Source organism: Lucilia sericata, unplaced genomic scaffold (genome assembly GCF_015586225.1).
Source record: "Lucilia sericata isolate MDLA Ls3-8-SP2 unplaced genomic scaffold, ASM1558622v1 Contig000172F_arrow, whole genome shotgun sequence".
Lineage (NCBI taxonomy): Eukaryota > Metazoa > Arthropoda > Insecta > Diptera > Calliphoridae > Lucilia > Lucilia sericata.
The window spans coordinates 373,192-385,916 of record NW_023994201.1 but is presented as its reverse complement, the minus strand read 5'-3'; the positions used below and the strand labels follow the sequence as shown (position 1 = coordinate 385,916).

Below are 12,725 nucleotides of genomic sequence, written 5' to 3'. Positions count from 1 at the left end.
TTGCAGAATTTTTCCTTCAAACAGATTTTGTTTGATGTCCCATTTAAAATATATTGGTTTGACGACGTAGGAAACTCTGGTTTGTCAAACAGCAATGTATTTTTCGTATCTCGTGAAACACATAAAGTGTTTGACAGACTCATAAATTGAACAGCTGAGTCCACGGTATACTTAACAAGGTACCAGCACATTCAGTACACCCTGGTTGAGTCAGAGAACCAAGTCGGTCCAAAATTTCGGCGGCGTTATTTTTTTGGTCATGGCGGCCTGTTAATGAAAGTTAGGAGCACGGTGTACTGAATACCGTGGTTAGGTGGTGCCAACGGCACAATTTTGTTGAAAATTGTATGTACACAATTTTCCAGTTTTTTCTATTGAACGTTTTCTATAACTTTTTTCCACTAATATTTTTATAGAAAGTACTGATACATTCGAAAAAAGTCGAAAAAAATCGATAAGTCAAAAAAGTCGAAAACTCAAGAATAGTAGAAAAAAGTAATAAATACCCAGCGGTAAAAATACACATTATGTACTCGCTTATCTAAGTGATATTTCGTGGCAGTCAGTGGTGATGCTTTAAATTATTCTTCCACTTAGATTTAACATAAAAGTGTCCTAGGCTGCCTCATCGATGTGCTCTCGCTTATAATGTAAGCCACAATATCATTAAGACAAATTAATATTTCACTTACATTATGTGTGGAGTTCTAAGCGAAGTTAATGAGACGCCTATAAACGCTTGCAAATAAGAATGTAATGTATGTAGATTACAATCCTATTTGCATTTGTAAGTTAAAGTACCATGTCTTCCGATTATGTTATAGAAAAAATATATATTTTTTATATTTATTTTAAAATTATGCAATTTTATTTAAAAATGATCATCAAATAATAAACATGTATTATAGTTAATTCAATAAAAATATAATTAAACAATAAAAGATAAGATAAATGAAATGAATCTTAATTTTCTTTTGAAACTTTCGGTAATCTTCCTTTAGAGATCCTGTAAATAATCAAGAGGAAATTGTCAGTATTAAAACTAGAATATATGAAGTACATTTACCCCAATTTTTAAGTCCGTTTCTGCCATTTAGATCACCACAATTATTTTAAATTTTTACAATAAAATAACTTTTTTAACAAAACACAACGTCACTTACAAAAGATCAACTTTAAACTGAAACAAAAATATTCTTCTTTTCATGTATGTAGTATACAAAAGAAAAATAAAACGGTACTTTAGTTAAGTTTTTTTTTTTTCAAAGAAATAAAAACAAAAAACAACATGAAAAAGGCAGCTAACTCTCTGCTTAAATCGTAATCTATGTTATAATTAAAGTGCATGATATGTTGGATTACGCATATATTGCACTCTAAGTACTTAGATTGCTCGCTTAGAACGTCATACTGATGTCATCGAATATTATCTAAGTACTTTGTTTCATTTACCGCTGGGTAGTTGAAAATTTTAAAAAAGTGGAAAAAAAAATCAAAAACCCTAAAATAGTCGGAAAAACTCGAAAAAAGTCAAATAGTCAAAAATTCGAAAAGTCGGAAAAATTCGAAAAGTCGGAAAAAGTATTTATAAAATACTTAAAGTCTAAAAGTCGACTTTTAATTAAATGAAAAAAGTTGAAAAATCGACTTTTCATAAAATGCAAAAAGTTGAAAAGTCGACTTTTAACCAAATGCAAAAAGTCGACTTTTCGTTTGAACTATAAAACGCTAATACTTAGTGCATCCTGCAATTATCCGTAAAACATACTTTTATACAGTACATTATTTAAAAAAACAGTTACATTGGAGGTCAAAAGTAAAGCATTAAATATAAAATTTTTACACTGAATAAATTTTGAAATTGTTTTTGGATCTGTTAGTTTCTTTACATCTTTTGGTGAACTGATCTATAATGATCCAAAGGTTCCCAATAGGGTTTAGGTCAAGTGATTGTGTTTTGGTCCGTTTTCGTGTTTCATCGCCATAAAGAAGAATAACGTTTTTAATACTTTTTCCTTTTTTTTTTTGCAAACCCGCCATAATCATCACTCATTACTTTAGTGCTATTGAGACCTCAAACTTAATAAAACAGTAAACAGAAAACAGAAAACATAGATACGCAGAAAAGACATTTTAGCGATGACGGTTTCGATACAGCCAGGGGAGAACCGTCAATAAAATAATCAAACGAATTACAAAAACAAACAAGATCCTAAGAAAATTGGGGTGGGCCAAAATAATTTTGATTGTTTATGTGGTGTTCAGTGGTTTATGTATTTGTTAATACAAACAAAATATAATTTATCATTAAAACGGTATTTTAAACTCTCTTTGCATTTCTTTTGCACTAATATTACAAATTCTTCATATGCTTTTGCAGATGTACATATTTTTATTTTTCGATTCTATTTTCCTATGCAAAAATCCTTAAAGACTACATCCAATATGTCGTCGGTGCTAACATGGCCAGTTATACGCTCTATATCTTTGACAGCATGTCTTAACTTTTGAGCGGATATTGCAATATCGGGGAAAATATCTGGTGAATATTCGGACAAAAATAATTGTATGTGATCAATGCACCGCTCTAAATGTAAGCGATATCGGGAATGTGTCAACCGGGGTGCTTCGGGTAATGGAATTCCACAACTGAAAATTTATTATTAATTATGATTAAACACCATTGTTCACCTATATGGCCATGTGAGAATTTACTTACAGCTCGATTAGTAGATTCTCGAATTGTCTCAGAAACTTTTTTAGATTTGTCCTATTTTTACAAGATATAACAAATATGTTGGGCAGTTCCTGGATGGTTTTAAGTTCATCATCGGACAGCAAGTCAGCTTTGTTGACAACAATTTGTATGCGTTTATTTGACAGTATTTCCTCATTTAGATCCAAATCTTTTAAATAATTATTTAAATAATGATTGAATGATTTTAAATCATTTACTTGTATATTTTTCAAGTGACCGGCATCCATCATTATTAAGACTAGGTCCGCTTCGAGTACACAGTTTCTAGCCTTTAAAATACCTTGTTTTTCAACTTTATCATCTGTCGATCGTCTTAGTCCAGCTGTATCAGAAAAGCGAACAGGATACCCTCCAATATTATATGTGGACTCTATAACATCTCTGGTGGTCCCTGCTATTTCAGTCACAATTGACAATTCTCTTTGGCACATTAGATTAAGAAAACTGCTTTTACCCACATTTGGAGCACCAATAATAGCTGTACGCACACCGTCTCTTAACATCTCTCCCTGTCTTTGATCATTGAGATGCTCCCTTATCTCCAGTTGAATTTTCTTCAACTCTTTTTTAAGTTGGACAATGACATCATCTTCTATATTTTCATCTTCTGCGAAATCTATATAAGCTTCCAAATGGGCTGCACAGCGGATCAAACGTTTTCTCCAATTATCATAAAGCCTTGAAAGCGAGCCAGTACTTTGCAGAAGTGCCTGTAGAAATACAAATATTTTTAGAAAGCCTAGAATTTATTGATTATGGGAAGACTTACTTGTTTTCTTTGAGCTTCTGTTTCGGCATGTATAAGGTCTGCCAGACCTTCTACTTCGGTCAGATCTAATTTATTACCAAAAAATGCTCGTTTTGTAAATTCTCCAGGTGTGGCTGGCCTTAGGCCCGTTACATGTCCTAATGCGTCCATCATTGCAGCAATCACAGCTAAAGAGCCATGAACTTGAAACTCACAACTGTCTTCTCCAGTGTATGAAGCAGGTCCAGGAAACCATAAAACTATACCTTTGTCAATAATTTCGTTACTCTTGGGATGGTGTAAAGTCTTTAAATATGCATATCGCTCCTTTAGTTCGTGACGATTTCCTACAATAGCTCGAAGTGCTTGTCTTGTTTGCGGCCCAGATACTCGTATCACAGAAACACCGCATTTTCCATATGCTGAACTTAAAGAATAAATAGTATTTGCAGTGCTCATCAAACGTGTCCTAACATAATTGCACTTTGCACTTAATAATAAATTCCTAAATACACTATACATTTTCTAACAAGAGAAAAAATAATATATTCAATTGGCCAAGAAATGTAAACAAAAATAATGTTATAAATAACACAATATACAAACATACAAACATCAGAGCCCTGCGCTGACGAATATTAAAGGCGGCGGCGGCTTACACTAAAAATGCCGGTGGTAGCTTAAAATCGGTTGTAAGCCGGCTAGTTAGAAAAGACCATGTATATAAGGCAATTTCATGTCAAGTGACCCAGAAAGCTTATACAATTTCCTTTAAGGGCTTTATAGATCCATAATGGGATGCGATATATAAAAAAATAATATTTTAACCTCAAAAGCAAAGTTTTTGAAATAAAATATTATTTTTTCACATCCCAATAAGTGACCACAAAGCTCTTGACCCATTCGTTCCCACTGTACTCGCTTGGGTACAAAAAACAAGAGGTTTTATAATGATAGATTATCCATATTACTGCAATTTTTTGTAAAAATAATTAAAAAAATTGTTTTTAAGTTTATTTTATAAGCTTAAATGTTGGTGTACTCGCTTGGGTACAATGGGACTACCTATGTCTATTTTCTCATATGTATATCATAATTTTCTTCTAAGGATGTTTATGTCATTTTTGGTGAACATTTTAGAAGGCTTGTGATGCTACTGAGTATTATATTTATAATAAAATCAGTTCACATTTAGATTTTTTCATTATTTTTCCAAACATTGCATAGAAATTGATGAATACAATTAATTACTGGAGGATCTACCAGACTACATTTTTGATGAATAGGAATTGTATGACAGTAGTGCCAGTGAAGAATACATCCCATTTGATGAATCTTAATGAATTTATTTTAGCACAAATATCAATAAAGTGTCGAAAAAGTGCACTGCATACGGTAATTCACAGAGAATTTTAATTTATTTCATACTTAATCTAATTGAATAATTCTAATACTAATTGATTCGATTTTTTATATAGGAAAGTACCAAAATATAAAAAAAATAATAAAAATTGTTTTTAATTTTTTTTATTTATTTGTATTTATACCCATATTGTTTATTTTTATTTATTTATTTTATTTATTTTTATTTTAAATTAACCCATAATAAGATACATTTTGCAACAAATAATTTAAATTTATTGATTTTAAGATGGTTGGGTTAAAGGAAATGGTCTAAGCTTTCTTTTGAGTAAAAAAAAAATACAACGAAAACGTCCATTTGGAAAAAATAGGGGAAAATTAAGTGCCAAATATTGAAAAAAATTGAGGGCCCATTTTGAAAAATAATTAAAAAAAATAAATTTGGAAACAATGCAGAAATAGAAATCGGACCTGTTGTGCGCCCCTTAACCTCTGGTGGGCATCGAACCCACCACCTCCGATCTACCAGACTAGAACACTAACCACTAATCTACCGGAGACCACATATTCTAAGTCGGATAATCCGAGATATTAAAAAGTTGGATTTGAAAGCAAATACCAAAGAATATAAAGAAATTGAACTGCGACATTGTTTTACAACAATAACATTTCACTCTTTTCGCAGACGAGGATTGTTATATGGGAACTAGAGTTAAATTTGGACTAATCTTAATGATATTTTCCAGTATGATTCTTGGCCACTTAAAGCAGACTTCTGTTAAATTTGTTGACAATCGTTTCATAGTAAACGTACTTTCTAGCAATCATATATTTTCCGAGTGTATTCCACACAACTTACGGAAATAGCTGAAAAAATATTTGTTCGTCAAAAAATAAATGTTTCATATAGTTTTTATTTTATTTAGTTTTTTATCTCTCCTGTAATATTTTGAAGTGTGCATATGTGTGAAATATTAAAGAACGGAAAATATTTGTATTTGGAGCTTTGACCAGTCCTATAAATTTCAATTCCACTTTATAAACTGATATTTTAATTTAAATGCTTTAGTTTTTTATTAAAATTTCTTGTAATTTTGGTATGAATGAATAAAAATTTACCTATCACAATTGATTAATTACAATATATATTTTTTTTTAAACATTAATTTGTCAACCTTTTACAAAAGTCATTCGACGTCTCATTTCAGCCCACACTTCACACATACTTGGATGGTTCAAACATTTACATTCAATAGGATGGAGTGGATCAGTTTCTTTTCGTAAGCATTCTGAATAGCTCGGGTAGGGCGTACACTCTTTTAAACAATCACTAGGTGAACGTTCTCTTTTACATTTGGGTGGCTGACGAGCCCCGCGACAACCGGATAACATGACCCTTGGACACTTTCGGCTTCTGTTGTCCATGCAAATTCTAGATCCACCCACAGGACATGCTGTCTGTGGTCTTTTCTTACGAGACCTCTTTTCCATTGGTGGAAATTTAAGATTTTCATGACTACAATTTTTTTTCGGTCTAATTTGTAGTTCTGGACAAGAAACCCAAGTCTGTTGATAATTTCGCTTCAGTTTGTCAGTGCTTTCGTAATACAGCTCGTCAAACCTTGGATAATAATCAGGGCAGGGATCTTTACAACATTCGGGATTCTCCCACATGGAATTTGTTTTAGGCAATTCCTCTTTTGCTTCCAACCGACGAATTTTCGAAGGGCAAGGTTTCTGTTTTTCAAGTGTTTGCTTTGAGCATTTAGGATCATCGTGAGTAGCGCACTTTCCACGTGATGCAAAGCGCTTAACCAACAAAGTTCTTAAAATCGGAAAGTGATTGATTGGTCTAAGAGATTTAGATATATAGCCTGACATAATTAAATTTTGAATTTTTTATTATTTTAACTATTTTTTTAAATTTTTGTCGAGATACTATTTAAAATGAAATTAAAATTTATATGAATTTGTAGTTTTGAAAAATTTAGTAAAAAAATAGCTGCCTTAGATTTATTTATGTATGTGTTTAAAAAAGAGTAGATTATGTGAAGGGTTAAATAATTATTTCATCCATGATCAATATCAGTGACATTCCTTTATTTTTATAACCTTCACCACCGTGAGAAGGGTATATAGATACATCCAAATCTGATTCTATCACGAATGCTTTCAAGATGTTCTTTAAAGTCAGCAAAATCGGTCCACAAATAACGCAAATATTCCGAAATAACCGTTGGATACAGGCATAAAAAAATTTGAAAATGGTACTGAACATTTTTTAACATAATGGTACTTTTTCCAAAAATATTTTATTATAAAACGAATCTTATATGTAATTTTTCCTCTCGGAGGTGAAAGGTATGATAAACAACTTAAATTCTTATTTACATATATTAATTTTTAATCCTATTGATATTGACTCTAGTTGATTTAATTGAGATGCCCTCATTGTCCCTTTCTAAATTTTGTTGAGAAAATATACTATGTCAAATTTTATGCTTATTGAAAAAATCTTAAAAATATGAACTTTGAACCTCGATAAAATTTAAGCCCTAAGGAATTTGAAAATTTTGGACAACTTTAAATTTCATATTTATACGAAGAATGTGTGTAGCAAATTTCATCGAAATCCGAGAGGGTCATGTTCAAAATCCCACTTGTTTGTTAAAAATTTTGTTTAAATTACCCCAACTTTTAGTTAGTTATTATTCAAAATTTTAAATATTTGATTATAGTGCTTATTTCTACGATCCACTCAATTGAGTTATAGTGAAACAATTAACATTATCACAAAAAATATTACTGATAAAAATACTACCTTCAATATCACTATATATTTTTAACAATAAAATTAAGTAAGTGCTAGTGAAATGCTGATTGAACTCAAAATTAAGTACACTACCCCAACTCTGTCAAAAAATTATAAATTTTCCCTACAAAAATTATTGGAGTACATAATCCATTTAAGTAATCCAAAAACTACTCGCCTGTAAACATTATTGGAGAACATGATCCGTTTAGTAGTCCTATGTAGTGGAGGCATGGATCATGTTTATTATTTTTGAAAACAAGATGGTCCATAGCCTTCATTATATAGGGCCATGTTGCCATGTTGTTCCTGTACTCGAATAATTTAAGCAAAGGACTAGTTTTGGGATTACTCCGATGTAATGCATTGCTGTATTACGTGGTACTCACCTAGGACATCACGGTATAAAATGGGATATTTTCTTTCCATATATTTGGATTATCTTTACACGCGCTAGCGGAGTAGTCTCAATTTTTGCTGGGTTGTATTAACATTGAAAGGTTTACAATAGTGAGGGATGGACGCTTATGAGTGGTGTAAAATTAAAAGAAAATATAAAATTAAAAACAAAATTTTAGTTTTTAATATTACAATCTTAAAAACTGTTTATTGTCAATCATTTGTTACCAAATTTATAAGTAAAAATTCTTTTTTTAAATAAAAAAAAATCATTAATTTTTGTTTGTAATAAACTTACTTTATTAATTTCTTTTTAAATACAGTATGGTGGGGGTATACATATAAGATAATATATGTACATATGTATGTATGTATGTATGTATTAGAGCCCTGCATGAGTGACTTAAATAATAAATTAAAACATTTGATTTTTTTCAAACACTGTGTTTGACTCACTCATTGTTTTATGAATGAAATGAATAGTATATTTGAAAATAAGGAATGTTAGTCAATACTCAATTCAAACGAAACAAGTAATGAGAGTGTTTGTGTGATTCAATTCAAGTAGTATACAGTGAGTGAATCGAGTGAAAGCAAAACAATTTTTAAGTTCGACAAATTAACAGATTTTTTGAATATTACTTCGAATTTTCGAACTTAATTTCGAATAGTCGAAGATAATATAGTAGCGTCATCAACTGTACTTAACACTGCCAAATTTCAGCCAATTTGGTCCACGGAAACTGGTTTTATCAGCTTTAAATTTTTTTCGAACATGAGTTCGAATTTTCGAAAATTTTTTTTTAGTTTTTTTGACTCAAAGAATAATTTAAAAGCATAAAAAATTTTTCGAACATAACTTCGAATTTTCGAACTTAATTTCGAATATTCGAACATAATATTATCTTGTCATCAATTGTACTCAAGACTACCAAATTTCAGCGAATTCGGGCCACAGGAACTAGTTTTAACAGCATTCAAAATTTTCACCATTTATTCAAGAAAAAGTTTGAATCGATTCATTCGATTCAAACAATCTATTTTGTATTGTTTTAACATAAACAAATTGTTTACTCGCTCGATTTGAATGTAGTTGCACATTCACTTGATAGTACTCACAACGTTTGAGTATAACAAAACTTTGTAAATACTATTCTAAACAAACAATGAGTTGAGTGCAAAGCAATGAGTCACTCATTGTGTGTAGCAAATAGAGTTACTCATGCAGGGCACTAGTATGTATGTATGTATGTATGTATGTATGTATGTATGTATGTATGATAGTATGTATGTATGTATGTATGTATGTATGTATGTATGTATGTATGTATGTATGTATGTATGTGTATGTATGTATGTATGTATGTATGTATGTATGTAGTATGTATGTATGTATGTATGTATGTATGTATGTGTATGTATGTATGTATGTATGTAGTATGTATGTATGTATGTATGTATGTATGTATGTATGTATGTATGTGTATGTATGTATGTATGTATGTATGTATGTATGTAGATGTATGTATGTAGTATGTATGTATGTATGTATGTATGTATGTATGTATGTATGTATGTATGTATGTATGTATGTATGTATGTATGTATGTATGTATGTATGTATGTATGTATGTATGTATGTATGTATGTATGATGTATGTATGTATGTATGTATGTAGGTATGTATGTATGTATGTATGTATGTATGTATGTATGTATGTATGTATGTATGTATGTATGTATGTATGTAGTATGTATGTAGTATGTATGTATGTATGTATGTATGTATGTAGATGTATGTATGTATGTAGTATGTATGTATGTATGTATGTATGTATGTATGTATGTAATGTATGTATGTATGTATGTATGTATGTATGTATGTATGTATGTATGTATGTATGTGTATGTATGTATGTATGTATGTATGTATGTATGTATGTATGTATGTATGTATGTATGTATGTATGTATGTATGTATGTATGTATGTATGTATGTATGTATGTATGTATGTATGTATGTATGTATGTATGTATGTATGTATGTATGTATGTATGTATGTATGTATGTATGTATGTATGTATGTATGTATGTATGTATGTATGTATGTATGTATGTATGTATGTAGTATGTATGTATGTATGTATGTATGATGTATGTATGATGTATGTATGTATGTATGTATGTATGTATGTATGTATGTATGTATGTATGTATGTATGTATGTATGCTATAAATATTAGAATAATTATACTAAACATATTGAGTGTAACGTTTGAAGAATTTTTCTACGATGGGACATTTGCCAAATGTTTCACCACAATTTGCTCCAGTTTCACCGGCTATTCGAGCATTTATATAACGCTCATCCACATTTGAACGAAGAGGCCTATCATAATAAAATGAAAATTATTAAACTCAATTAAGTAAATAATTAAATTAAGACGTCATTCATAATCATATTATTAATTTATCAAAGATTTGTATAACAAATTCTGATAATAAAATAAAAATTTGATTATGATTAGAGGAATATTGATATGACCAACTCACGTGAAAATCAAATTTATTAGTTTGTGGTAAATATTTCTACCATTATCATCTAATATTCCATTTTCATCATTGTCTGTGATGTGCATTTGTATGGAACCTTCATTGCTTGCGTTCATGTCTTCGATTAAAGGGGCTCGTGCCACTTCACAAATGACCTTTAATAGGCATTCGCCACCGAAATCTCCAAAGCTACAAACATTTGCATATATTATATATTAATATGAGCATTAGGAAGATTTATTGACAAATGATTTTCTTTATGAGGGGTTGTATGGGTGAAGGTTCAATTACAATCCTATACTTATGACAATTTGTAGAGATATATGTATGTATATACGTTATGGTAGCACCAAAATGGAAGTAGCTGATGTTCCCGCCCAAAATAAAAATTTAGTTCATTCTTAGATAGCAAGGTAATTTTTTGAGGTTATTATGACTTTTGTTTCATATGCCACATCCAGTACTGCTAGTCATGGTAGTAAGGTTACTCGTACAGCTATAGTAGTCATGGTTTCCCAGGTATATAGAATTTAGTACTTAATCTTTAAATTATGACGTGAAATTGTTTAGCGTATATGAAGAGGTGGAGTAAATTATACACCTTATTTATTTTATATATAATTTTTAATGTGTGTATAATATAATAATGTTATACTTATATTATTCGAATTTGATTGCTTCTAATAAAAGAATTGTTAACAAAAACAGGGATAAAATTTAAAATTTATTTAAAAAAATTGAACTGTTTTCGCAAGCCTCTTTTTCACAGACCAAAAAAATAAAAAAAGTGTAAAAATTACTACCACGTCATAAGTTAAAAGTTAATGATGTAACTGTTCTAGAGTCCCAAATATTCGATTTTTAATCTATACTTCATAGCGAAGATGCTACGCCTACTATTCTAGTTCGCCAATCATTTCCTATATAGTTGTAGGGATGTCAAAAAACATTGTGCAAAGCTTGAGGATGTCTCTTACTATTGTAGTAAATATTTATTTTTATACATTCATATACCTAGTTATTTGTACAAAATTTGGTGATCGGTAGCATTTATTATTTATTACGACTATTACAACACACTTACCGTTGCAAAATTGTTTCCATAAAATCATAGATTAGACTACGACTTCTATCATAACTCAACAGCATTTCTGTTGAACGCTTACGAGCATTTCTGCGTGCTGCAAATGTTGATGTATTATATAAACTCCACCAGTACACTGGAATGGTCGGTGGGGGATATTGCATTTGAAAATTATAGAAATAACTTAATGATTTTGTTTTGTCTGCCATTATAATTGGGTAAGATGTTCCAAAGACGAGCTAAAAGAATTTTAAAATTTTTAATGATTATTTTTTTGTGATTTCAAATGTTTAAAACAATCAAAAATAGTATTTTTATTTCCACCACATTTTCTACAGTTTAAATAGCAATCGTGATACATTCATTCTTTTGATACTAATTTTAAGTCGAATTACATAATTCGCTTACAAAGTTATGTACATACATACATATATGCTCAAATTATTTATTCGTTCGAAGTTGGTTTCTACTTACTTTTACTACTCCTCCACCTTGAAAGATTAAAAAGCGTTTAATTCTTTTTGAAGTCGTTGTATCATTTTCGTTGTTAGATGTTGTTGAATTTTCAAAAGTTTCAGTTTGATTTGAATATAAACAATCATCAGGAATACTTTTGAAGAAAATATGGTACTCGTAATAAAGTAATAAACTGAATAAACCAAAAATCATTGTAATTGTTTTGCAATGACCGAATTGAATTAATTTCATTTTGTTGTTCGTAATCAAATAAGAAAATACATATTTGTTATGTTAAATTTCGAATCTATTTTTTATTATCGGAGTATTTTGATCCACATAAATATTCTCTATTGTTTATATATATTAATTTTGAACAATATTTTTTAAATGGTGGTGACAACGATGATGATGGTATGGTGTCAATGATGACGACTAGAACATGTTTATGGTTAAAATACTAAAGTGGTTTTGCGTGTAATTAACACGTTGATACATGGTTTTTATGCCGTAAATTGCAACGTTGACAAAGTTTTGTTTTTCTATGGTTGG

General features: G+C 30.0%; 3 protein-coding genes across 3 annotated transcripts; all 3 read right to left on the bottom strand.

Annotated features, from left to right (window-relative positions):
* Window positions 1-2,326: 2,326 nt before the first annotated feature.
* Window positions 2,327-4,115, bottom strand: LOC119601525 (tRNA modification GTPase GTPBP3, mitochondrial). The gene is made up of 3 exons (XM_037952492.1): window positions 3,528-4,115; window positions 2,720-3,468; window positions 2,327-2,649 (listed from the first exon to the last, which is right to left on the bottom strand). Exons 1-3 carry the CDS (start codon window positions 4,026-4,028, stop codon window positions 2,406-2,408), a joined length of 1,494 nt encoding a protein of 497 aa, XP_037808420.1. The 5' UTR covers window positions 4,029-4,115; the 3' UTR covers window positions 2,327-2,405.
* A 1,787-nt stretch (window positions 4,116-5,902) lies between these two features.
* On the bottom strand, window positions 5,903-6,835 carry LOC119601526. Its single transcript, XM_037952493.1, has one exon. It carries the CDS (start codon window positions 6,747-6,749, stop codon window positions 6,039-6,041), a length of 711 nt encoding a protein of 236 aa, XP_037808421.1. The 5' UTR covers window positions 6,750-6,835; the 3' UTR covers window positions 5,903-6,038.
* Window positions 6,836-10,333: 3,498 nt separating this feature from the next.
* Window positions 10,334-12,386, bottom strand: LOC119601555. Its single transcript, XM_037952553.1, has 4 exons — window positions 12,192-12,386; window positions 11,718-11,956; window positions 10,634-10,822; window positions 10,334-10,469 (listed from the first exon to the last, which is right to left on the bottom strand). The coding sequence occupies exons 1-4, from the start codon at window positions 12,384-12,386 to the stop codon at window positions 10,334-10,336; spliced, it is 759 nt and encodes a 252-aa protein (XP_037808481.1).
* Window positions 12,387-12,725: the final 339 nt, after the last annotated feature.